This window comes from Malus domestica, chromosome 11 (genome assembly GCF_042453785.1).
Source record: "Malus domestica chromosome 11, GDT2T_hap1".
Classification (NCBI taxonomy): Eukaryota; Viridiplantae; Streptophyta; class Magnoliopsida; order Rosales; family Rosaceae; genus Malus; species Malus domestica.
This window is the reverse complement of record NC_091671.1, coordinates 11516157-11543125: the sequence shown is the minus strand read 5'-3', so window position 1 is coordinate 11543125 and position 26969 is coordinate 11516157. Positions and strand designations below refer to the sequence as shown.

Below are 26969 nucleotides of genomic sequence, written 5' to 3'. Positions count from 1 at the left end.
CACTTGAATCTCCACCAGTAGAAGCTTCATTCTTGCACTTCTAAGATCTTGATTTGTCCGACCTCTTCTCTCTTCAACACCTTTGAAAATGTCTGGCCCCTCCGACCGTCGTTTTGACTTGAACCTTGTTGAAGAGGCAGCCCCGCCTTCTCCAGACAACATATGGCGCCCATCCTTCGTCTCCCCTACTGGTCCTCTTACCGTTGGGGATTCCGTGATGAAGAATGATATGACCGCTGCGGTGGTGGCCAGGAACCTTCTCACTCCCAAAGATAACAGACTACTTTCCAAACGGTCTGATGAGTTAGCTGTTAAGGATTCGCTGGCTCTCAGTGTTCAGTGTGCAGGTTCTGTGTCTAATATGGCCCAACGCCTATTTGCTCGAACCTGCCAAGTTGAATCATTGGCGGCTGAAGTGATGAGTCTCAAACAGGAGATTAGAGGGCTCAAGCATGAGAATAAACAGTTGCACCGGCTCGCACATGACTATGCTACAAACATGAAGAGGAAGCTTGACCAGATGAAGGAAACTGATGGTCAGGTTTTACTTGATCATCAGAGATTTGTGGGTTTGTTCCAAAGGCATTTATTGCCTTCGTCTTCTGGGGCTGTACCGCGTAATGAAGCTCCAAATGATCAACCTCTGATGCCTCCTCCTTCTAGGGTTCTGTCCAGTACTGAGGCTCCAAATGATCCCCCTCCGGTACCTTCTCTTTCTGGGGCTCTACCGACTGCTGAGACTTCTCCTAAGCAACCTTTGTGAAAGCTCCCTCTTGTGTGCTTATTTTGACTCATGTATATGTACATATTTGTAGCTTATCGGGGATATCAATAAATAAGCTTTCCTTCATTTCAACGTATTGTGTTAAATACACCAAAGCCTTCTTCGCTAAGTTCTTTGAATTTTCTTTTGTTAAAGCTTGTATGTTGAAGCTTTCTGATTGGAGCATGTAGGTTGGGGTAGTGTTCCCTTAATTTCCCGAGTGAGGAAAACTTCTCGGTTGGAGACTTGGAAAATCCAAGTCACTGAGTGGGATCGGCTATATGAATCTTAGAACGCCATTGTGCTCGATCCTGTGTCATGTCCTTCGTTAGATCCAAGTACTCTAAGTCTTTTCTTAGAGTCTCTTCCAAAGTTTTCCTAGGTCTTCCTCTACCCCTTCGGCCCTGAACCTCTGTCCCATAGTCGCATCTTCTAATCGGAACGTCAGTAGGCCTTCTTTGCACATGTCCAAACCACCGTAACCGATTTTCTCTCATCTTTCCTTCAATTTCGGCTACTCCTACTTTACCCCGGATATCCTCATTCCTAATCTTATCCTTTCTCGTGTGCCCACACATCCAACGAAGCATCCGCATCTCCGCTACACCCATTTTGTGTACGTGTTGATGTTTCACCGCCCAACATTCTGTGCCATACAGCATCGCCGGCCTTATTGCCGTCCTATAAAATTTTCCCTTGAGCTTCAGTGGCATACGGTGGTCACACAACACGCCGGATGCACTCTTCCACTTCATCCATCCAGCTTGTATTCTATGGTTGAGATCTCCATCTAATTCTCCGTTCTTTTGCAAGATAGATCCTAGGTAACGAAAACATAAAAAATAAAGCTTGTTTTTCCCAGTAAGAGGAAGGACGACCTCATAAGACTCAGATACATTTGAGTTTTATCACCATCTCAATAATATGAGATAATCAAGCAATGTAGGCAAAATATGTTTTAATCATCACCCGCCTAACTCAATCACGAAACACCATAGAGATACATATTATAGATAATCGATGCATATACATGCAAACACATTTTTGTTAAATTACGAAATTAATAAATTGCGATAATTGATCACACAACCAAAATAACAACACATACAAATTCATAGGGTTTTCCACGACAGTAGAGATACAATTTACGGTTTTAGTTGTTGGAAAATATAAATGATTATGATCATAATACGCATGTAAATTCAATCAATTGGACAATACCCAAATGCATTAAACACATATATCAATAAATAAAGCAGTAAAAGGAAAAGATAAAAAATGATTTGGCCTGTGATATTAATAGATGCATGTTGTCACTATCCTAAAGCCGTAGACGCCTTCCTACGTGCCAGTTATAACGGCTATCAACAACTCTAAGATGCAACACATGAATCTCACAGTGTCAACCGATTTCCAAGGGGTTTTTGGGCCTCCTGTTTTTACGCGCTGAAACTTTGGGTTGGGCCTTTTTGTTTTGGGGTCCATGTTTCAGTTCTATGTTTAATTGTAATTAGGCCTCTCTTTGTATACGTTTGCTTTGTTGGTAATGACAACTAAAAAAATAAAAAATAAAAAACAAATAAAAAAATAAATACAAGTAGCCCATTTGCTGGTTACGTTTACTTTAATTCTCTCCCTCTCTGTACTCCAAAAAAACAAAACAAAGACCGCAGCGATGCATTATTATTATTGCAGCCAATATCAGGTAATATTCTGCATGGAGATTTTATTTTTGCAACAATTTAGTTTTGGACTAGCATAAATCATATCTGTGTCGAATTGGAATCTCGCGGGTGGATCCTAACGAACAATTTGATCACTGTGTGTACCTTTGTTTTGTTGAAATTTATGCCCACCAAGTGTTTGTTACAATGCCTCGTACAAGCAACTTGGGAATAATGTGCGCAAAAAATGAAGGCTTTCACTTCAGCCTAGCAATTTATCGTACTCAGTGCACAAGGCTCCCGCTTTACGCATGGTCTGGGAGAGGTGAATGTCGGCTAGCCTTACCCCCATTTATGAGGAGACTGCTCCCAAGAGCCTAGCAATTTATGCAAAAAAAAAATTGCCCATGATCCTGAAACATTGTGTGAATTGCAGATTGATGGTGCAGGTGGTGAGCATACACTGCAAGTAGATTAGAAGACATTCAAACCTGTATTTTCTATGGAGAGGACAATGCTATTCTGGTAAGGCGTAAAATCAACGTAGTTTCATCGGGTTGATACACTGTCGGACAGCGTTTAGAAACGGTTACAGTTATGCTTGGCCGGAACTTACTCTCAGTCAACCTACTTTCTTTAAGAGGTTTTTCATCAGCAGCAGCTGGTTTTCTTAGAAGTGGAGATACATTGAAGCAAAATAGAGTATTCACCAATGAAGATGTTTTGGAGTACTCAAAAGTGAGTCATGACTCTAACCCTCTGCATTTAGATTCCGAGGCTGCTCAAAATGCTGGATTTGAAGATCGACTGGTTCACGGGATGCTTGTTGCTGCCCTGTTCCCCAAGATCATATCTTCTCATTTTGTAAGTATGATGCTCCATAATTTTATCCTCCCTTCTCATGACTTGTCGATTTGGTTCATTTGTAATATACAGTGATCACATGGTTCCTAAAAATTCCTGTCGTTGGCTCTTCGGCATGGAACATTTCCTACATTTATTGCTGAAAATTTTCTTTTTCGGCTGCATTTGTTGAGAACCGAAGTTCTAATTCCTTGATTTTGTTGTGGTGTTTCCAGCCCGGCGCTATATATGTTTCCCAAAGCTTGCATTTCAGGTTGCCTGTCTATATTGGAGAAGAGATAGTTGGTGAGGTACAAGCAACTAACATAAGAGAACAGAAGAACAGATATCTGTAAGCCACCTCATTCTTTGCCAAAGCACTTCTTCTACAGTTCGTATAACTTAAACAGAGACCGACTTGACTGGTTTTTGAATGTTTGGTTCAGAGTGAAATTCAAGACGGCATGCTTCAAGAATGGTGCTACCGTCATCGATGGTGAGGCTATGGCCATCTTGCCTACACTGGTTGCAGAACAAACGAGTACTTTGGAATGACGGAAAGTCGGAAAGTCGGTTCAGGTCTACAACACAGACTTGCTATGAAATTAGACACTCAGCATGCTGTAAATCAATTGAATTAGGATGAAGCCTTCCATTTGTTTGTTTGTTTGGTTTAGGATAATGCGCCATCGCAGTTGCTTTTCTTTGAGTAAAAATCAAATTTTACGAAAGCAGTTTTCGCACACCCTTCGGTTTTTGAATAAGTCGAAGAAGAATCAAGGGGCGTAAATAAACATCGAAATTGTTTCCTGTATTTTACTTTGCTTAGATAGTTCCCAAGAGTTTGATTATAATTACAGTTACTACAGTAGCCGAAGCGCCACTGAGGGGAAGAATGTAAAAAAATGCAGTGTCAACATTTCAAGTGTCATAAAACTTGGGGGAGTTGCAGCTGCGCAATCATACCGAATCGTGTAAACAGATACGAGCGATGCGACCGCGGCTAAACACCCCTCAATTGGTAAAAGCTGATGAAGCAACGCTGAGACTTTAAAATTTTAATTGCCTTATGTATACAAAACCTCTGAAAAGAAATCAACTCAACAAAATTTCCTTTTCCTCATGGCTTACAAAATTTTCTCCTTCACTTAAGCAGTTAAGTTCTCTCTTCATTGAACACCCGCATCGTCAAATGAAATTTCACTCCAATCGTATGCCGAGCTCAATCTGGCCTGGCCGATCAAACCTCAGAAAAATTCCAGCGTGCCATCAATGGTGGCAGGTGGGTCAATTGCAATGCAGGTAGCTTTCCCCTCCGAATGCAATTGGGGTAAGTTGTTGGCGTCCTTGGCCGGAACCCCTTCTGCAGTCCATAAGGTGACATGCGGCCACTCATTTTTAGACACTACTCTTTCACCTTCGACAGACCCAAGGCTGGCTCCAAATGCAGCCATTTTATCCGAGAAGAAAAGCTTAGTTATATCCACAGGGACCGTTTTGTGAAGGAAGGTTCCGTAACTAGCCACGGCAGTAACACCATGACTTCTCTTGTGTGCAAGAGTAACATGAGCCTTGTTAAGTTTATCCAAATGCTTGTCTTTGAGGAAAGCTTCGGCTTCACTATGTTTCACAGCCAACTGCACGAAAAGAAAAAAAGAAAGGAAACACGAGACAGATATGTCATCATAATCTCACTGAATAAGTGATCAGACTAGGAAAAATAATTGAAAGCGAACATTAACTTACGCTATCAAGCAGACCACTGACTTCCATAACAGGCAGGCTAACGGCAGCAAAGACAATGGCGCCGAACTTCCTCTTCCCAGTATCTGGAGTTTTGTACTCACCTTTTGCGACCTTTTTCAGCTGTTCTGACACTTCCTTTACAGCAGACTCAAAAGGAACCTGAGGTCATTAAGATTGCACAAAAAGTTTATTTAGTGATCTGAAAAGTAAATGGTTCATCAAGTAAATTCCAGAGACGTTTAATATAATAGAACTGGAAAATGTGGAATCAACGGCTCAGAAGGTAAAAAAGAATACGCAAAAATGATACCGACCTGAACAGAATTCAGATACTCAGCATTGCCAAATAAAATATCCCGCAACTGTTTCTCCCATTTAGCCCACTCCTTTGCATAGGTTCCCTTGGTCGACTCCAATCTGAGTACAGGTTTACATGCAAGGAGGTAAGGTTTTCCCACATGAAAGCGACCACAACAGAGGTTAAACAATGACTAGGAAAATTCTAATTGTCTTGCTACTATGGTACGCTGTACGCAAACAGCTAAAAGCTTAGCTTCATCGAAATTCCAATTAAGTAGGAAACGAAAATGAAAATGAAATAAGTATCTCCGTGGTGGTCAAATCTAATTTCATGTTATAGTGTCCAAACAGCTAACCTTCCATGTTTGGCGGTGTGAAGCTTGTATAGATTTATTCCCTCCTCCAGAATATTCTTCACGGGATCAGGTAATGGATTCCTGGGTATGCAAAATAAATCCGGTGACATTAGTGTATTGCAATGCAAGAGGGGACAAATAAAAGACTTCACATTTTACACAAGCAAATCCCCATAAAGTTAATGTAACTGCATGGCTAGAGAGGAAAGATATAAGCTTCATACAAAGAAATAATATACCTCATCCTATGCTTTTCATATGTTATGGAATCAACCACACAAACCAATTGGATTATCTTTTCCTCTATCCATAACACAATTTTTAGACAGTCTTATAAGGCAGTGAACACAATCTTTTAATTCATTAGTAAAATAAAAGGAAACATATATATATATATATATATGTATGTATGTATATATGTATGTATGTATATATGTATATATATATATGTATGTATGTATATATGTATGTGTATATATATGTATGTATGTATGTATGTATGTGTGTGTATGTATGTGTGTGTGTGTGTGTGTGTGTGTGTGCGTGCGCGTGCGCGTGAGTGCGTGTGTGTCACTAAATACTTTTCGTTAGAGATTACTCATATGAACTGAGAATTCCCCTTAATCTATATAGTAAATACAATCCACCCACCCATAAATTAAGGCATGCAAAGAGTGCTCCTAGCAAAAACCCCTGCCTTGCCAGGTGCATGATTTGAATTACTATGAACAGTTTTCCCCTGATATTTATCATTATCAAATAATAGAGAGCATTACAGAAAACAACCAATACGAGAGGTCTCAGGCCCTTTTCTTTCGGAAAAAACAAGGAAAACAGAAACTACCTATCAGACTTCAGCAACGGCATCTTTACAAGTGAGCCAAAACGCTCAACTAATTCCCCATCAAACTCTCGGCGACTCTGAAAAATTTAGACAATAACAAATTCAGAAAAATGTAATGAAATTAGGTGCATCTATAGAGCATGGACCAGAGTACATAATTCATGCCTTGCCCTCGTAAAGGTGATAGAACATTAGCAGCACATAGCCAGCATTTAAAGATTCCTTGTCAAGGTTTCCCTTCAGAAATTGAGAGCATGTAAGTATGCAAATAAATATAAGTGTCTCAGATCTATGAAGAAAAAGAACATGAGAGAATAAAATGCATACTGGATGATTAGCACGTTGAAGCACCCGAAACATGAAAATTGCTAATGCATCAAGAGAAAATGGATTTGAATCGGTTCCTGCAAATTAAAAGATCACAATGTAAAAGCATATCCAATGGCCTCAAAATCATTTCCTAAACTACTGAAGTACATTCCATTCATCTTTAACTACAGTACAAAGTGAACTGGAACACAACAAATAACAGCCTCAGGAGCAACAGAACCTTCAGAATCAGGCACGACTGGAACCGCGGAGGCCCTAGTGCTGTTGCACATGTGTTCAATCTGCAAAAGAGAGACGAGAAAAATGGTAGTGTAATTATGATAAGCACAAATCAGTTTCGGTTTGATAATTAATAAACAGTTTATCCAAAAAAAAAAAAATCATTCATATCTGGAGATCTTTTTCATGATTCCTTTCAATCGAGTAGCCATCAATCTTGTTGGACAAGACGTCCTTTTTAGTTCCTTTGGGTTACCATTTTTGGGTTTTATTGTTTGTTTCCGGAACATCACCCCATTTAGGGATTAAAAGCAATCCACTTTTGCTTATTAGTCCTACAGAAAGTGACTAGCACTAAGCAATACAAGTTTTGGTTAGGACCTTGGGCTACGGATCAACCTCCACACAGTCTGCATGGAACACTACTTCTGGATTCTCATGAACAGATTGTAGAACAATCCTTGAAGTGAACCCCAAAAGAAAATTACCTGTCTCCATACTTCTTCATTTGGTGCATTCTTGTCTGCAAGCATTATGGAATATGGTTTTTTCTTGCGCTCTTCAGCAACCTTCTGCCAATATTTTCCTGTTTATATACAATAAACAAGTAATCTTACTGTTAATAAGTCCTCCAATAATCTTTTGACGTACTAATTCATTAAGCATCTTGACAATAGGATGCCAGTGGATCTATTCTGAAGAATACAGAAGTTTTGATATGAAGGTATGAACAGTACAATGAGAAGAAGCCCGTTAAATTCTACGTATTTTTAACTTCCAATGTTTATAGAGTTTGATTCCAACTTCAACCAATTGGCGATGGGTGGAGAGTACTAATATCTTTTGAACGACCGTGCAAGGCTTCACTTTCCCAAAGTGGGACAATACTCTCATTGGAGGTAATAAAGATATGAACAATAAATGAGAAGAAGTCCTCAAATTCTAGATATTTTGAACTTCTCAAGAAGCTCAATCATATTGCATAGGTAAATCCTTTGCATAAATTCAGCACCATGGTCAAGGATACCTATGATATGCTGGGATGACCTGATCAGATTCTTACATAGAAACTGCTAGTTGAAGGATGATGAAGGATAACTATATTATGAGTGCATGATGAAGAAACTGCTCGAAACCTCCAATGTCAAAAAAATGTGATTTGAAGTGTTCACAAGAGTTGTTTTTCTGGGTGCTTCAAAAACAAAATTACCTTTGATAAGGTCACCCATCAGGCTTTGAATTGGTCGATCATCTCCCATTCTTCCTGGGTCTTGAAGTAGTTCCTTGCATAATGCTGACTTAGCAGAACCAGGTAGTCCTGAAAATTTCAAGCCAAGAAAGAAACATCAGGAAATGCATAGAACATATGCTTTGAATCCCATAAACCATTATCAAAAGAGGTGATAAATAAAAATATAAGAACCCAATCATATTCACTGTCAAAGCAATTATAAACACCCATATGTAAATATAAAAGCAAATACCTATCAAGAGATATTCAGATGCACAAGGGCACACTGCCAAAGAAGTATAAAAAGAGAAATATCGAAATGTAAAACTATGAAAGGCGATGCTTCCCAAGTAACAAAAAAGTTGCATGATGTATAAGTATATACAAAGAGATATCTTTCAAACGTTGTTTATTGCATTCATGAGAACTTTCCAACGTTCCAAAACTCCATTGATTTGACACAATTCTTACCAGGAAAGAATACAATCAGACCCTCAGCCTTTGGGATAGTGTCCCTGCCTGAGGCACTGGGGCTTGATGGTGCAACCTCCTGCTCCCTCTCAAGATCACCCTCTTCATCTCTTCCTCCCTCAACAATGGCCAGGAAATCTTCAGCCCTTACAAAGTTTCCAGCAGATCCAATGAGAGACTGATTCTGTGGACTGCGTTTTGCATACTGTTCAAGAAAAGGCTCAGCCTCACTGAGGTAAACTGATGATGAAAGCGGTTTGTTTCCACATTTCCTTCGTATGTACACAGCCCTGAACATGAAGGAACAAAATTCTACCAGGTAAGAAGAGATAATCACAAAAGTCATAAGCAAAGAAAATAACAGAGTAGTGTTACACAAATCACCATTCATCAAGCATCTTTCTGAGTTCCCTCTTCTTTGGTTCTGAAGTATTCCATATTTTCATTTGCCTGTAATGACAGACGCAAAGTATAAATGGTTAAAAAAACAAGATTTTGTGGTACTAGCATGCTAAAGAATAAGAAAAGCACTATGGAGTCTCTTTCACTGCAATAAATAACAACCACACTAGTTTATAACACCATATTGCTCATGTCTCCACTTAAGTAACATCTTTTCCGACCAAAAAAAAAAACTTATGTAACATCTTAATATACGTGTGATGAATAACGGTGACTAGTGACTAAAATATACTCATTTTAAGACATAAAACGTAAGATAACCTGAGAACCTCACCGCTCGTAATAGGTCTTGTAAGCAGCTGTACCTTCTTTAAACAGAATTGACAAACCATTGCGAATCAAAAAGGTTCGCAGCTGCAGTGAAAGATAAGCAGAATCAATATTTAATTCTTTGAACCCTTGTATGATGATTCGAACATTGATTGGTACACATTACATCAAAAGTAAATTGAATGATTAAGTAATATGTTCATAGAGAAAATGAAGAAATCAAGAGATGTAGTACCAATATGATAACTGTTGGGAAGCTTAAGTTGTTAGTATATGATATGAGTGAACAAATTATTCATACTCTGACACACCACCACCATGCATGAGTTCTCTCGACCATTAAAAACTACAAAACACTCTACCCAAGCTACCTAACCTTCTATCTATTTCAGTCTGGAAAGAATGGTGCAGCACTTGTTTTTTAGAATTTTTCTATATCCAACAAAGGAAAAGAAGAAACAATTTGAAAACAAAACAGCGAGTTACAAGATCCAGTAGACAATTGGTACTTCGATTCAACAGTTCGTTTGTGCCACTTCCATTTTCTTATTTAATACTTTACATCCACCATATACCATATTAAAACATAGCTGGCCTACTAGTATTTTCATTCACCTTAATCCCTTCCATAAAGAACACACTAGTTGCACTGTGTTGCTTCAGTCGCCATACAGAATTTATATAAGAATTCATTATTATCAGTAAAATATTTTAGCTGCTATCCATTTGATTTAACCTTGCTAATCCAGAGGATATAATCTTGATTAAATACTATTATTATAATAATGTACCACCTTCATAGCCATTTTCAAACAAAAGAAAGGTCTATTTATCAGCCTTATATGGTGAAAAGTATTTTTCTAATAAAATTTGACAGGGAAAAGAGAACAATCACCATACTATTTTTGCTTCCTTGAGGGAATTTTATAAATACATACTTTTCTACTAGGACAGGACTACATACCTTGTATGTAAGAAATTTCAGTTTTATCATTAAGTTTGCATCTTCATCAGCCAATCCATATTTTCCAGGCATACCATTGTTCCCATCTTCCACAATGCTGCTTTTGCCTTTTGCTATCTCAGCAGCTCTCTCCTTGCTTGCCTTGAATAAATTAATGTCAACAAAAAAACCTACATAATATTAAGTGTATCAGATTCAGTACTGAATAAACGACTCAAGTAAGCAAAACAAAATATAAGGCAAACCTATTCTTCCAAGGTGTGATATATGCTTGCATCATTCATTAAAAGACACATGCATTATAGAAAGGTTCACCGAATGTTATGGGGGCTTATGGTTAAGAAAAAAGCAGTGAGAGATTGTTTCTCGACCTTCAGTCTAACCAGACTTATACTTCACTTGTACCAAGATAACACCAAAAATATAAAATAAAATCATGGAAAGGTTAAACAAAATAAGAGCCAAAACCCTATGTCCAATGTGCATACTTTCAACGACGATTATTGAGTAGACAATCTATAAAACATGTCCATTGTCCAGTACAGAAATAAATATTAACTGGTTATAAGCGTGAATTTTTTCACTCAGCAAGGGTTTTTTTTTACCTCGATATAAAGGCCACAGTCCTGGCTTAGACCTGAAATGCACCAAAAAGTATCCTCAATGAACCCAAGACATGTAAAAAAATAAAGTAAGGAGAATAAAAATATAAACAAAAGTCTAGCATTCAAAAAGAAAACTCAAAATAACATAATAGAGATTAGAGAGTGAATTTGAAAAATACCTCATCTCTTTCTGGTAACGCCTAAATGCGGAGTCACTATGCACATGGATGACCATTTTATAGAAAAGGTTGTCATTTGATATGGAATCAATTTTGTGGTAGTCATGGTAACATTTAAAGGCAGCAGGAAAACGCTTTTCTTTCATTAACCGAATCATTTCCTGATTCAATAAATAAAATATTATTTACAAAGGGATAATTGTAGATCAAAACTAACAGTTCACTGTGGATTGTAAGAGTAAACCATTAAAAGAATATGTGGACAGAGATGCAAGCATTTAAGATTGACTGGATATATAATTTTTTTAATGGTCGAAGATTGACTGGATTTCATCTATAAAATTGCGGTGATGCTATTATTTCAAGAAGATTGAAATGAAGACTAGAATGACCTGCAATTTGGTGGTAGAAAAATCTGCAGGATGAGATTGCAAAAGTTTTGATAGCACAGATTTATCTGCGTTTCTGGAATGGTCATCACCAGCTCCAACTCCAAACCAGTCCGAATGGTCAGGGCAAAAAGAGGAGCCAACACCCTCAAGAAGCGCTTCTATTTGCTGCATGAGGATTTCAGAAAAAATATTTAAAAATAGTATATCTAAATTCTAATATTGTTGATAACATCAAAGCAATAGAAATCTCATATCCAAACAATAACTATTACCTGCTTTTCACTCGACCTATTTGCAGCACAAATATCTCGTGCGCTCGGTCCCAAATCAAGACCAGCTGAAACATAGAGCAAACCCAGTGATGTTCTAAACAATGAAAAGAAAGCTTCAAAATTGACTAGCATTCCCATGGGTCAACAAATTTATCTTCAAGAGGATAGTAGGAAGAACTTTTTGAATGGATTGTTAAGACCAATCAAGTATGAACTTATGGGATCAGCGCAAAGCAAAAAATTGTTCGCATTATTAAATGTAACGGAATATATTTGGGAGATAAATGGAAACAAATTAACATGCAACAACAATTTCAACCTATTGTTTTACTTTTTGTTAACAGAAAAATTCATTTAGGTACCAAAAAGGGAAAGAGAGAAAAGAGTTTAATAAGTTTCAAGTGAATGTTGTGGCTGAATCGGAAGAAGAACACACCCACAAAAAACTCCAGGTTGAAGTGACCTATAATGCCCCCCCAAAAAATAGACAAAGAAGGTAACATCATACCTCCATCGATTGGTGGAGGAGGGAAATCTTTCAAGACTTTTTCCACATGTTCTGAGCTTTCCTGGCTTACAATACGAGCAACAATGCCCTCTAAGATTTCACCCTGCTCCTTTACATGATCTTTTGAACCTGCAAAAAGATTTACAATCGAGTTCCAAACATCACAAATACCTCTTGAAACCAGTGTCCAACTGGGGATAACACAAAACTATAGATACAGAAAACTTCCTCTGTAAGTTTTCTTATTGTATTGACTTAACTGAACAATTGTACACTGTGGTGATGTATATATATAGCCTTTGGCTATTTACAACAATACCCCTTAACGGCCTAACCTTATAACAGCCCTAACTAATTACAATCATTAGCACAGCTAAGCACATTTAGATATAACTAACTATTTTACAGTAACTGAAATGGATGACTTGTCATTCTCCCTAATACACCCCCTCAAGCTAGAAGGGGAATCAGAACAAATTCCAATTGGAAGCTTGGAGCACAGATAGGTGAATCGACTTTTAGATAGTGACTTGGTGTGGAGATCAGCCAATTGATCTTCACTGCACACAAACTGTACTTTAAGAAGATTAGCCATAACCAATTCTCGAATATAGTGGTAGTCTATCTCAACATGCTTAGTGCGAGCATGAAAGACAGGATTAGATGCCAGGGAGATTGTGGAGATGATGTCACACCAAAGAGTAGGTAGTGTAGGTAGAGAGAAGTGAAGATCTCTAAGAATTTTGCAAACCCAAGTGATTTCTGCAGCTGTGTGAGCTAAGAAGCGATATTCAGCTTCTGTAGAGAATGCCACTGTACTTTGTTTCTTGGCACTCCAACTAATGAGATTGGAGCCTAAGAACACACAGTATCCACTTGTAGAACGTCTATCAAACGTACACCTGGCTCAATCAGCATCAGAGTAGGCTGAAAGATGGACAGGACCCTTTGTGAACCATAGACCATGGGAAATAGAGCCTTTAAGAAACCTGAGAACTCTTTTAGCAGCCTGAAGATGTTGTTCCCTAGGAGCATGCATGACTTGGCAGATCTGGTTCACAGCAAAGGCAAGATCCAGTCTAGTCCAAGTTAGATATTGTAAACCTCCTACAATAGAACGATATTCAGTGGGATTGGACAAGAGAGGCCCACTGTGATTAAGTTTCATGGAACTAAGAGGTGTGCAGCATGGTTTTGCACCCTCCATGTTTGTTTTCTTGAGAAGATCAAGTAAGTATTTGGTTTGGTGAAGAAAAATACCCTGTGAAGATCGGTGCACTTCTAAGCCCAAGAAGTAGTGTAAAGGACCAAGATCCTTTACTGGAAACTGAGAACTGAGTTGGTTAATAAACTGTTGTCAGATGTGAGAGTTTGGACCAGTCACAAGAATGTCATCAACATATACTAGGACAATAACCAAATGAGGACCATTGAGAACAAACAAGGATGCATCAGAGGATGATTGATGGAATCCAAGAGAATGAAGGGCTTGATAGAGTTTGTCAAACCAGGCTCGGGGGGCTTGTTTTAGTCCATATAGTGATTTGCTCAACTTGCAAACATGACTAGGAGAAGTAGGATCAACAAATCCGGGAGGTTGTTGCATGTATACATCCTCCTTTAAGTCTCCATGAAGTAAAGCATTGCTTATATCCAACTGATTAAGAAACCAATTATATCGGACAGCAAGAGTGAGGAGAATGCGAATTGTAACCGGCTTTGCAACTGGACTAAAGGTCTCTTGAAAATCAATACCCTCTTGTTGATGAAAACCCTTTGCTACAAGGCGAGCTTTGTACCTATCAATAGTACCATCAGCCTTTTTCTTAACTCGAAACACCCACTTACAGCCAACTAAATTTTGAGAAGGATGAGAGGGGACTAGTGACCAAGTACCAGTAGAGATCAAGGCATTGTATTCATCTTGCATGGCTGCTGACCAGTGAGCATGCTTAGAAGCTTGTAAGTAAGTATTGGGAACATAGTCAAGATCAACAGGAAGAGGATATTTGGTTGCTGCATAAGCCTGAGACTTAGATTTACATATGCCAGCCTTGGATCTTGTAATCATGGGATGAGAATTAATGGTGATAGGAGGATGACTTGTCATACTATGTGGCAAAGGTGAGGGTTCTGAAACAGAAACAGAACTAGAAGAGATAGGTACTGAGGTACCAGGAGAGGCTGAACTTGGAGGATGGGAGACAGGTGCAGAACTATTGGGAATATAGGTATCAAAATGAAGATCCAGAGATGAAGAGCCTGCTGGAGATGCTGCAGCTTGATTAGAATCAGGAGGTTGAAATGACTGAAATGGATAGGTAGTTTCATCAAAGATAACATGCCTGGAGGTGTAAATTCTATTTGTAATGGGATCAAGACACCGATAGCCTTTATGTTGTAGGCTATATCCCAGAAATATGCAACATTTACTCTTGGCATCCAATTTGCTGTGAACATAGGGTTTGAGCCAAGGGAAGCATTGGCAACCAAACACCTTGAGTTTGGAGTAATCCGGAGGTTGGTGAAATAAAAGTTCCCATGGTGACTTGGAAACACCAGAGATAGGAAGCCGATTAATGAGATACATGGCAGTGGAGAAAGCTTCAACCCAGAAAGCAGGAGGAACATGAGAAGCAACTAGCAAAGTACGAGCTGTCTCAACAAGGTGCCTGTGCTTTCTCTCAGCGTTCAGGAGTATGGGGACAACTAAATTGATGAAAAATGCCATGTTGTCTGAAAAAGGATGCAAACGATGTGCTAATGAACTCACCCCCTGAATCTGAACGGAGAACTTTGATTTTATTGCCAAGTAAATTTTCTACATAAGATTTGAAGGCAACAATGGCGCGTTTACTAATCCGTAATCAAATTGAGAGAAATTGAATTGAGGGGGAATTGGATTGAGGAGGAATTGAAATGAGGTGGAATCAGAATCTGATTCCTGTTGAAGTTGTTTACTAAAACTGTCAGGAATCGGAGTAGGAATGATGTTGAATCCATACAAGTTGTTTACTAATTCATTTCAATCGGAATGAAAACTAGGTTGATTACTATATTGCCCTTACATAAATAAATTATTTTCATACTAATTAATTAAATTAAATTCTTAATTAAATTTATATAATAAAATTCATCTACATAAGAATGTATAAATAGGTTTTATTTATTTATTAAAAGATGGCAAGAATGATGTTGAGTTCATATAAGTTGTTTACTAATTCACTTCAATCGGAATGAAAACTAAATTGATGACTAAATTGCCCTTACATAAATAAATTATTTTCATACTAATTAATTAAATTAAATTCTTAATTAAATTTATATAATAAAATTATCTATATAAAAATATATAAATAGGTTTTATTTATTTATTAAAAATGACATAATGAGTGTCAAATGAAGGGCAATGTTGGAATAATAAGAAACAAGTGAGGGCATTATTGGAATAAAAGATGCATTCCCGATTCCCTTGTCCTCAGGGAATTCAAATACCTCACAAAACTAGGGAATCCGGTTCCTCCAATTTCAGGAATTGGATTCCTTGTTTCGTGTGGGCTCCACCACTTTTTTGATTCCTTAATATTTAGTAAACACCGAAATACTCCGTAATCGAAATTCAAATCCCTTTCTTTATTCCGATTACCCTTACGTAAACATGCCACAAATGTAGAAAATACATCGGACTTGGACTTCAAAGGAAAGAACCACCTATATTTGCTAAAGTCATCAACAAGAAGCAAATAGTACTTGAAACCACTATTTGAAACAACAGATGCCAGACCCCACAAATCACAGTACAAAAGTTGAAGACTTTGAGTTGTTTTTGAAGAAGTTACTCCAAAGGGCAGCTTATGATTCTTTGCAAGTGCACAATCTGAGTAGAAGAAATCAACAATGGACTTGCCTTGTAATGCCAGTGGATGATTAGAAATTACCCTTCAAAGAATAGAGGAGGAAGGATGACCCAAGCGCCGATGCCAAACTTGAACAGGAGCTTTAATACTGAGCAAAGCTGTAGGTGAAGAAATTGAAGAAGTACTTGAGGCTTGAAGATGATAGAATCCATCTCTAACCGGTCCCCGCAAAAGCATCTTCCCCGAAATACGATCCTTGACAGTAGATCCATAAGGGTCAAGGGTTAATGAACAATTATTATCCTTAAGAAACTGATAGGCAGACAAGAGATTATGTTTCATGTGTGGAACATGTAAAACATTGTGGAGCTGAAAAGAATTATGAGGAGTTTACCATCACCAATATACACTTTGTCCTCGCCGGTATAGGGAGTAGGAGAAGAAATATTGGCAACATCATTGGTAATGTGAAAGGTGGCACCCGAGTCAATCAACCAAGATGGAGATGGTTTGGCAGAGTGATTGACATATATAGCAGCAAGTTTGGCTGGAGGAATCTGACCACAAATGTCTGGATTCATGCGATCATAGCAGTCAATAGCCTCATGACTGGTAGATCCATAGATTTGACAAGGGACTTTGAAAGTAGAAGAACCTTGAGCTGGACGAGGGCTTTGATAACTGCGATTGCCACGAGTGTTGGAGTAATGACCACGGTTGTTATGGAAATTACGATTGCTTCTATGAGAGAAGGAATTGCCCCGATTATTTTTGCCACGATTGTGAGTTTTGGTTGGTGCCATGATTGGAGTTGGTGCTGAGCAGCAAACACGGACGGAGTGGGTAATAGAAGGGGTTAAGATTGCATCGAGAAAGCTTGAAAAGGCTCAGTTGCAGAAGAGGAACTAACATTTTTGCATCGAGCCATAGAGAATTCCTTAGTGAGAAGAAGACCATGGAGCTCATCAAGAGATGTAAAGGACAATCGAAGCATAATTGAGTCTATGAACGACTCAAATTCATCAGGCAAGCCATGAAGAGTGGCCGCAATGAGATCTTGATCAAAGACAGAGGCACCAGTAGCTTGCAAGGAATCAGAGATCTCCTTAATTTCTTTAAGATATTCAGAGATAGAGTGAGATCCTTTCTGAACCAATTGAAGACGTGACCGCAATTGATGAATGTGAGCCTCTGAAATTCCACCAAATCTCTACTCAAGCTTGACCCAGAGTTCACGAGAAGAGGAAACCCCAATCGTGAAAGGAATGATTTCCTCAGAAAGTGTGGAATTAAACCAGATCAAAAGATTTTGATCTTTTTCATACCATTCCTCAAATGCAGGGTTGATGCTACGATCAGGCAGGAATGGCAATGGACATGCTTCAGTTCCATCAATAATTCCAAGAAGCTAGTATCGCCTGAGGATTGGGCCAAACAATGCACGCCATGGCAGGTAGTTTGATCTTTTCAGCTTAATCGGCACCATGCTGTCGATGTTATGAATTGTAAGAGAGGTGTAGGAACTCAGAGGACTTGGATTACCAGAGAAATTAGGGTTTTGGATCGACGGAGAAGACAATTTAGGCGGTGTCGAAGAGGATTGCGCCGCCATATCTTGCAGAAATCACGAGAGAAAGAAAGATCGAAGAAGAAGAATTTGAGAAGAAGGAGGAATCGAGCAAGAATCGATTGATCGATTTGAGTGGAAGAAGGAATCAATGCTGTTAAGCAAAATGGCGTGATACCATATAGAAACAGAAAACTTCCTGTAAGTTTTCTTATTGTATTGACTTAACTGAACAATTGTACACTGTGGTGATGTATATATATAGCCTTTGGCTATTTACAACAATACCCCTTAACTGCCTAACCTTATAACAGCCCTAACTAATTACAATCATTAGCACAGCCAAGCACATTTAGATATAACTAACTATTTTCCAGTAACTGAAATGGATGACTTATCATTCTCCCTAATAAAAACAAGCAACAAAGGAAAATGGAAAATCTCATTAACATGTTCTCCCTTCGGATACACAATCATCAATACCCATTTTATTCCAAATTTATCAACAGTATCCATGTTCCGAATAATTTTGTTCAAAAGCCTCTTTTTCAAGTGATTGACATAGCTTTAGTGTTGCAATATACTATAAACACAATGCTTCTATAACTTTGGTCTCCATTTTTCCCTTTATCCTACAAAGGTTGTTTAACAGGCAATACTTATGAAGAGATAAGCTAACAGGCATCACTAGAAGTGGGAATCAAAATTAAAGCAAATTCGCTGAAGAGTTTACCTGGTATAGATATATCTGCAACTTCATTAAGAGCCATGCATACAGGTGTTGCAGTTCCTTCTTCGCAGAGTGCATCAAAGGCAGCAAAAAATGATGTCACTGATTTCCTTTAGTAATACATAAAGAAAAAGATTCATCAGGACTTCATTAATGAAAATATTGCAATAACTATAACAAATCAACTGTCCTCACACAACTGCTCCTTTGAAATACCCGAAGATTGTACTAACTTTATTATCAAGTTAACTGCCTAGACTGAAAGCAAGGAAGTTATTATCTTTCAAACTTAGTATGACTAGAAAACATAACTGCCATGACCATAACCATTCATGTGACATGGAAATTACTGGTTGTCACCTTGTTGAGAACAGCCATACATGATTTGTTGGTAGGCGCCATTTTCTACAGAAAGCAATTATCTCAGGGGTTGAGTAGAACTTTGGCTTTCCATTGCCCAAATCTGTGACTGCCGTCACTACAGCTGTTTAATAAAATAAAAAATCACATGAGCTTGAAAATCTTTTTGGGAATATTGAGAAAAGGCTTACCCATCACTTGAATCAAATACAAGCGATGACAAGTGCAATCACTACAATCATGGTTCCTTATTCTGGAAATTCAAGAAACTATAAACAACAAAATTCTCCTAAAAGACAAAGAAGTTTAGAGTTAAATTTTAATATAATTAAAATGGGCATTAATAATATATGACGCACAGGAAAAGCCAGGGGAGAGACACTATGCATCTGACTTTACAGAGTACTTTAACACAATCCACAGGAAAATGAATTATAAAATAATAACTCAGTACCAAAATCTTCTTTCGGGCGTTGTCCATGGTCTCCTAGAACAGCAGTTACAAGTTCCATTGATATGCACATACGATTCCTCTGAAATAGTGACCAACAGAAATATTAGGGGAAGGGAGTAAGAAGATTTATTCAAGCATAACCACTGGTGACTAAGTTATTAAATAAACAAATTTAGAAAAGGCTGAAATCTAAATTCAGCCAAAAACTAGCTTAGAGGAGTTAGATAGGAGAGAGGGGATGGAAGGGCTAGATGTTGATGCTAGAAGAAAGAGGGAAGAACTACTCTTCCGTATGGGAGATTTGGCTTACAAGGAAGAAGTGAAATGGAGGCAAAGAAGTAAAGTGGAATGGGAAAAGGAAGGGGACGGTAATACTAAATTTTTCCATCGAGTTGCAAGCGGGAGAAGGAAGAGAAACTATATAGAAAGGTTGGAATCGGAGGTTGGGGGAGTGATAGAGGATGCGAACGAGATAGAAGATCATATAGTCAAGTTCTTCAAGTCCTTGTTTAGTAGCAACGAAGAGGCATGTTGGGGCTTGGAAGGTATCAATTGGGCTCCAATAAGCGAACTTGAGGCGAATTGGATTGAGAGGCCTTTTGAGGAAGCCGAAGTTCAAAGAGCAGTTTTTGATTGTGGAAAGGATAAATCGCCAGGACCGGATGGCTATTCTTTGCAAATGATTCAACAATGTTGGGATATCTTGAAGGCGAACATTATGAAGATTATGGAGGAGTTCTACGAGACAGGGATAATAAATGCGGTGACAAATGAAACTTTTATTTGTCTAATTCCGAAGAAGTCAGATTCTATGAAAGTGACGGATTTCAGGCCCATAAGTCTTGTGACTGGGTTATATAAAATTATGGCGAAAACCTTGGCCTCAAGATTAAAGGAGGTCTTGGGCAGCACAATTTCTCAAAATCAAGGAGCGTTTGTTAAGGATCGACAAATATTGGATGCTGTCCTTATCGCAAATGAAGTGGTAGAAGAGGTCAGGCAGAAGAAAGAGGAGGGATTGGTGCTCAAAATAGATTTTGAAAAAGCGTATGATCATGTAGAGTGGAGATTTTTGGACGAAGTCTTACAAAGAAAAAGCTTTGGCAACAGATGGAGGAAATGGATGCAGGGATGCTTAAGTTCCGCAAATTTTTCTGTTTTGATTAACGGGAGGCCTAGGGGAAAATTTCAAGCTTCAAGAGGTTTGAGACAAGGTGATCCACTGTCACCTTTTCTTTTTACCTTAGTAGTCGATGTTTTGAGTAGGTTAATGGAGAAGGCTCAAGAAAATCATCTCATCAAAGGGTTATGTATTGGGCAAGAAAAGGTGGAGATTTCTCATCTTCAATTTGCAGATGATACCATTTTTTTCTTGGCGGAAGATGAGGGAGGTTGGAACAATCTATTAGAGCTGCTCAAATTATTCTGTTCTGTTTCAGGGTTGAAAATCAACAAAGCTAAGTGTTATTTGGCTGGAATAAATTCAGATTGTGAGAAATTAAATAGGTTGGCGGATTCTTGGGGTTGTGAGGTAGGTAGCTGGCCTATAAAGTATTTGGGACTCCCTCTTGGGGGTAGGCCAAGAGCACTCAAGTTTTGGGATCCAGTGGTAGATAAGATGGAAAAAAGACTTCAAAGTTGGAAGAAGGCCTTCTTATCCAGAGGAGGTAGATTAACTCTGATTCAATCTGTTTTGGGAAGCTTGCCGACCTACTACATGTCTCTGTTCAAAATGCCTTGCGGGGTGATTGGACGCCTAGAAAAACTAATGAAAGGATTTTTGTGGGAAGGTGTGGAGGAAGGAAAGAAAAACAACCTGGTAAAATGGGAGATAGTTATTAAAAGTAAAGAGGAAGGAGGTTTAGGGGTGGGGAATTTGAGGAATCGGAATGAAGCATTACTTGCTAAGTGGTTGTGGAGATTCCCAAAGGAACCTCATTCTCTCTGGCACAAAGTGATAAGAAGCAAATATGGGCTACAGGATAACGGATGGAACGCATTTCCTCCGATAAGGGGTTCAAGCCGTAGCCCATGGAAAGATATATCGATTGGTTCCCAATTGTTTCTTCACTGCTGTAAGTTCGAGGTGGGCAACGGGGAGAGGGTGAGGTTTTGGGAGGATGGGTGGTTAGATGGAGGACCATTGAAAGAGCAATTTCCTAGATTATTCTTGCTATCGAGGAAGCACAATCAGAACATTTCAAGCTTTGTAGATCTTTCTACCAATTCTTTAAGTTGGAATTTTGATTTCAGGAGAAATTTGAATGAGGCGGAGATAGAAGAGGCGGCTAGATTATTACAGAAAGTGGAAGAGGTCCGATTGTCTCAATCAAGAATGGATAACAGAAGGTGGAAAATGGAAGCATCAGGATTGTTCACATGCAAATCCTATTGTTCCTTCTTGAGTAACAATGGGATGATGCAATACTTCCAACCCCATTCACAGATTTGGAAATCCAAAGTTCCTCCGAAGGTTAAGATTCTTGTATGGCTGGCGGCCAAAGGGAAGCTCAACACTTGTGACCAAATTCAAAGGAGAAGCCCTTTTATTTGCTTATCCCCACAATGGTGCAGTTTGTGCAAAGCAAAGGAGGAGAGTGTAAACCACATTTTTCTCCATTGCTCTTACACGATTCAGCTGTGGTGGAAACTGTTTCAGGAGGTTAGAGCTAGTTGGGTCATTCCAAAGGGTTGTTTCGAGCTTCTAAGCACCAAGTTTCAGGCCCTAGGAAGTGGGAGGAAAGCTAAAGCTTTGTGGGGTTGTCTGGTCTCGGCAGTTTTTTGGAACATTTGGCTGGAGCGTAACAAAAGAATTTTTGAGGATTATACAGGTGTGGGGGTAGAAGTACTTTGGGGAAGAGTAAAATATTGGGCAGCCCTTTGGGCTTCAGTCTCAAATGTTTTTAATAACTACTCTATTTCTCAATTACTGTGGGATTTGTTAGCAGCAGTAAAGTGAGTTAGGTCTAGCTAATGTTGCTGTAGCCAAATCCTAGTGAGAGTTTTTTCTTGTTTCTTGTTAATGGTGGATTTCTTATCCATTCCAGTGTATTTCTCTTTTCTTCTATAAAATGTTTTGTTTCTTCTCAAAAAAAAAAAATTCAGCCAAAAACCAATACTTTGATCAGAATAGTTAGCCTCTCTCGAGAATAAATTTTTTTGTTTTTAAGAACTATCACAGTCAACCTTAGATTTGACTAAACAAGTACAGAAGGGAAGAAATTTATAGCTATTAATGAAGATCAGTTTTCTTTATGTTCAGGTTTCTCATGTGAATAGCATACCTCAAGGAAATCATTAAACTCTTCTTGCATTTTTGGTGCTTCACGTCCCCATGCCTCCCGAAACATCCGTCCAAGAACAAATACACCTACAGCCGTATATCTGTAGTAGAAATAGAATATTCAGCAAACCACGACTAACCTCTCTATAAATAAGTACAAAACAAGGAAGAAATGCAGACATAGTGGAAACATTCAACACATTAAGTTTCAAGCAAATGTTTTCCTCGATCAGATTTTTTCTCCAAAATGGTTCCAGAACTTGCTCTGTAGTCAGATTCATTTGAGTATTCCAATTAGTGATATAGTGGAAACATCCAACACATTAAGTGTCAAGCACTGGTTCCAAAAATGCAGATATAGTGGAAACATGCAACACATAAAGTTTCAATCAAATCTTTCCCTCGATCAGATTTGTTCTCCCAAAATGGTTCCAGAACTTGCTCTATAATCAGATTCATTTAAGTATTCCAATTAATGATGACATAAGCAATAAAACAAATTTACTTAATAAAAGTTGACAGTTAAGAAATTCGTGTATTGTACAAATTACGAACAGTATTCTAAGGAATACAATATCCATTTTGCTTGTGCACTGCACACATCATGCCCTTCAAGACATGAGGTTAACAAAGAAACTACAAGATATTTAACACGACTGACTCCATTGATCTTTTCGTTCATTGAGTGAATTGAACAATTAAAAAACATATAAAAAGGATGGGAAGAAATGGTCGTCTTGTGCATACATATTCCCAAAGCTGTTTTTGGCATATGCCCCACCCTTATTACCGGCGTACATAAAAAGAGACCCTGAGTGTTTAAGTGAAACCTGCAAAAAGTTTCATTGTAAATAAATTCTTCATATGAAGATTAATTTAGTAAAATAACAACAAAATTGAATCAACCAGAAAACTGTAAATCTAAGCAAGCATAAGCAACTGGAGGCTCCCCAACACTTACGAGAGAGTAAGAATGATTGCTAACATGAAAGCCAACAGATAAAATGTCCATGCAGCAAGGAAGCAATTCAATAGCTCATAAAACACCCTTACCTCCAAGGTAGCCAAGCCGTTAGATACCATCTCTATCATCCTTGTCCTAATCTGAATAAAGAAATAATCATCAGACAAGTATTCAGATAAGATCCAAGAAGAAATAAACAATCTCATCATTATCTAAAGGCAAGTAGCCATTTAATCACATCACTATTCTATAAAATATGAGCACATTTCTATTTGTTTTCCTTGGCTATATAACATAATCCAGTGACGCAAGCACATGCTAGTTGTTGGAGAAAAAACCCGCATAACGCTATTGATGTTGGTAATTCCCATACAAGAGACACAAATGGATAAATATATTTGAAATTGGAAACTCATGAAGAGAAATATACCTCCCCATCTGTCTTCTCATTTTCAAATTTGGGATAGAAAGTAGCTCGTATTTGCACCTGAGCATAAGTGGAGTTGTCCACAGTAAAATTTTCCAACAGATTACCATTGAACAGCTTACTTAAACCAACTCTGGTTTTTTGAGCTGCTGCTTGTCCAGCTCCATTTCCTTGGGTTCCAACTGTACTTTCATCAACATTTGCTTCAACTTCTACCGCCTTAGCTCCGCTCACTGTCACATATGATTTAGGCATCCAAATTCCTTTCTGCCCTTGAACTGGACCCTGATTTGCCAATTGGACCTTCCCAAACTGTGTGGGTTCAACTGAAGCATTGGCCTGCCCATTGCTTCCAGTAAGACTCAACTCACCAACTCTGTTAGTGACAGCTGCTGAAGAATCCCCAGTGGACATTGACGGGCTGTCAGTCTTTTGCTTTTGTGTCCACTTTTGTTCTGTACGCCCACCCCTTTGCTGCAAAGTAAACCAAACATCTCAATCATACACTCAAGCAAGGCAATGTTCAACTAAAGTAAAAACAACCAGAGTCTTCACCACAATGTACATAGGCCGTGAGGCTCTACTTTATCAGGAGGCAACGTCATTACAACTCCTAAACCGGGACCAGAACCGCATTAAGATATATACAATCACTCCCGCGCAAAGTATAATACTGCTATAATTTTCCTACTACTACAGAAGAATACCAATTATTTATATGGGCCGAACCAAGTTTTCGCTGAAATTAATATCACATTACAGAAACAACCATACAGTCCCGAAATACCACCCCGAATTATGAAGCTAAATTCATCCAATTCAACCATAGTTAGCAGACGATCAACTTCCACAGCAATAATAAGCAATCTCCGCCAAACGTTTACAAATGTAGTGCGTAACAACACGGTTCGAAATTCAAAATTAACATAAAAATTGAATTCACAAATCGCAATTAACCGATCCGCAACAAAACGTTTCGGCCAAGAAAATTACTCAGACGACGATCAACAAACCGAAACCGCCACCAATCAATTTATAATCACATTCAAAGTAAACGAGCTCCAAAAAAAAAAAAAAACAGAAAATGATCGCCGAACCATACAAAAACAGCGTAAAAATGAAAAGTCAAATTAAAATAAGATAAAATTGGTACCTGGTTGTAAGGCATGCTGGAATGGGGGAGCGAGATGGAAGAGGAGAGAGAAAGCGAGGGAGGGAGAAAGCGAGGATGGGCGGAGGAAGGAGAGGAGGACCGGAGGAAGAGGAAAATTCCGGAAACGAAGGCTGACGAAGACGAGAGGGGATGAGCGAGAGCGAGAGCATAGATGATTCTCTGCGACGCCCACATATAATTGCTACTCTGGACGTGCCACCACTACGCTTCTATATTTATATGAGAGAGAGAGAGAGAGTTTCCCAGAGAACGAATGCGGATGTGGCTGATGAGCCGCCAAGTGGAAGAGAGACAACTTCTGGAGTTTGCGGCGTGTCCGTACCTGGGCTGCTCTGAGGTTTTGGTGTAAAATCCTTGGAACTAGGTAGCAGCGACCGGGTTCAGGGGAGAGGCGCAATGAGTTTCGGTGTTCCGCGATACACAATATTGTGAGTGGCGGTTATTCAAAAGGAAAACTTTTCAACTATTGAGTTTCAATCGAAAAGATAAAAATGATATTTTTGTTAAAAATGAACACTACTAGTACTAGGAGGAGTGTTTCGTTAAAACTTTCTTAAAAAAGAACTGTAGTGATCGTCCCTCAATTTTAACCTAATTAGAGTAATAGTTCTTCAACTAAAAATCTATGATAATTGGTCCCTTAACTTTTCAAAACGTGCAATTATGATCATTTTCATCAATTCCGTTAAAACTTCATTCAAAATGAGTCACGTGCCACACACGTGAGGCTGAATAGAGGGGCAAATATGGAAAACAAAATGAGAAAAATTGGATCAATACTCTTTCAACTTTAACCCAATTAGATAAATAATGTTTCAACTTTAACCCAATTGAAGCAATGATCCTTCAACCATAACCCAATTGTAACATCGTTCCTTCCAACATAACTCATTTTGATGGAATTCTGACTAAGTTGTCGATAATGACCATAGTTGCATGTTTTGATGAGTTAAAGGACCAATTGTCATGAATTTTTAGTTGATGAACTAGGTTTTTTTTATTAATACCCCACATTAAAATTTAATATTAAGTGTCTTATGTAACCTATTATGCAATGACAATTTCCATCTTATGAGGTTTAAAGAAAATAAGAAATTTCTAAATGGGAAATTTTATTTAAACCCATTAATTCTCTTTCCACACCCAACTTAAAAATTTTGTCCCACAAACTTACCATTTTACCTTCAAATACAAAATTTACATACTTAAAAAAAATTACACAAACACGTCAACCCACCCAACCACCTACCCTGACAACAACCAGACTTGATTCTGATCATCATTCCAGAAACTGTCACCACCGATATGCTCTTTATCTCGTCGTTTTTCAATTCTTCATGCCCAATTCCATGAACATCCCCATCTTCCTCCTAGGACTGCCTCCACCATTCTTGTTTTCTAGCCGTGGCTGCTCGTTGGCCCTGTGATTTCCTCCCCTGTCCACAAGAAAGACGATGATGTTGAACTAGTGGCTAAAGGCCAAAGCTACTTTCGGCCAAATAGAAAAAGAGCAAATAATAGGGGACAACATCATTATGTCTTTTCTTGTTTTGGGGAGAAAAGCAAAAAGCTTTTGTTTTGTGGAAAATTCAAAGGCAGAGCGTGTGTTCAGTAAGAGCATCATTTTGTTTTGAGAAGACAATATTGCTCAGAGAGTAGAGAGAGCTAATTGTGGCTCTTAGGGCCATTTCGACCCACCCATTCCCTACAACTTATCATGCACAGGATTTCTAT

At 38.5% G+C, this 26969-nt stretch overlaps 2 protein-coding genes across 2 annotated transcripts; one reads left to right on the top strand and one right to left on the bottom strand.

Annotated features, from left to right (window-relative positions):
• Positions 1 to 2337: 2337 nt before the first annotated feature.
• LOC103447854 (3-hydroxyacyl-[acyl-carrier-protein] dehydratase, mitochondrial) lies at positions 2338 to 4084 on the top strand. The gene is made up of 4 exons (XM_008387058.4): positions 2338 to 2468; positions 2864 to 3291; positions 3507 to 3622; positions 3717 to 4084. Exons 2-4 carry the CDS (start codon positions 3025 to 3027, stop codon positions 3823 to 3825), a joined length of 492 nt encoding a protein of 163 aa, XP_008385280.2. The 5' UTR covers positions 2338 to 2468; positions 2864 to 3024; the 3' UTR covers positions 3826 to 4084.
• LOC103413050 (tRNA ligase 1) lies at positions 4061 to 25701 on the bottom strand. Its single transcript, XM_029088496.2, has 27 exons — positions 25215 to 25701; positions 24065 to 24535; positions 23724 to 23774; positions 23418 to 23500; positions 22672 to 22771; positions 19388 to 19466; positions 18934 to 19057; positions 18577 to 18683; positions 12420 to 12548; positions 11912 to 11976; positions 11640 to 11804; positions 11248 to 11408; positions 11069 to 11100; positions 10464 to 10633; positions 9504 to 9583; positions 9152 to 9217; positions 8768 to 9057; positions 8276 to 8383; positions 7554 to 7651; positions 7067 to 7127; positions 6844 to 6920; positions 6682 to 6753; positions 6517 to 6593; positions 5673 to 5753; positions 5331 to 5433; positions 5017 to 5175; positions 4061 to 4907 (listed from the first exon to the last, which is right to left on the bottom strand). Exons 1-27 carry the CDS (start codon positions 25407 to 25409, stop codon positions 4518 to 4520), a joined length of 3594 nt encoding a protein of 1197 aa, XP_028944329.2. The 5' UTR covers positions 25410 to 25701; the 3' UTR covers positions 4061 to 4517.
• Between the last annotated feature and the right edge of the window lie 1268 nt (positions 25702 to 26969).

Bases quoted from the DNA above. Each gene is read 5' to 3' on its own strand.
- LOC103413050 (XM_029088496.2), bottom strand. From the start codon at position 25,409: ATGTGGGCGTCGCAGAGAATCATCTATGCTCTCGCTCTCGCTCATCCC. The intron at 24,536-25,214 runs GTACCAATTTTA...TTTACTTTGCAG, and splicing joins CCAGCATGCCTTACAACCAG to CAAAGGGGTGGGCGTACAGA. The intron at 7,128-7,553 runs GTAATTTTCTTT...TCTCTTTTGCAG, and splicing joins ATGAAGAAGTATGGAGACAG to ATTGAACACATGTGCAACAG.
- LOC103447854 (XM_008387058.4), top strand. From the start codon at position 3,025: ATGCTTGGCCGGAACTTACTCTCAGTCAACCTACTTTCTTTAAGAGGT. The intron at 3,292-3,506 runs GTAAGTATGATG...TGGTGTTTCCAG, and splicing joins AGATCATATCTTCTCATTTT to CCCGGCGCTATATATGTTTC. The intron at 3,623-3,716 runs GTAAGCCACCTC...TGTTTGGTTCAG, and splicing joins GAACAGAAGAACAGATATCT to AGTGAAATTCAAGACGGCAT.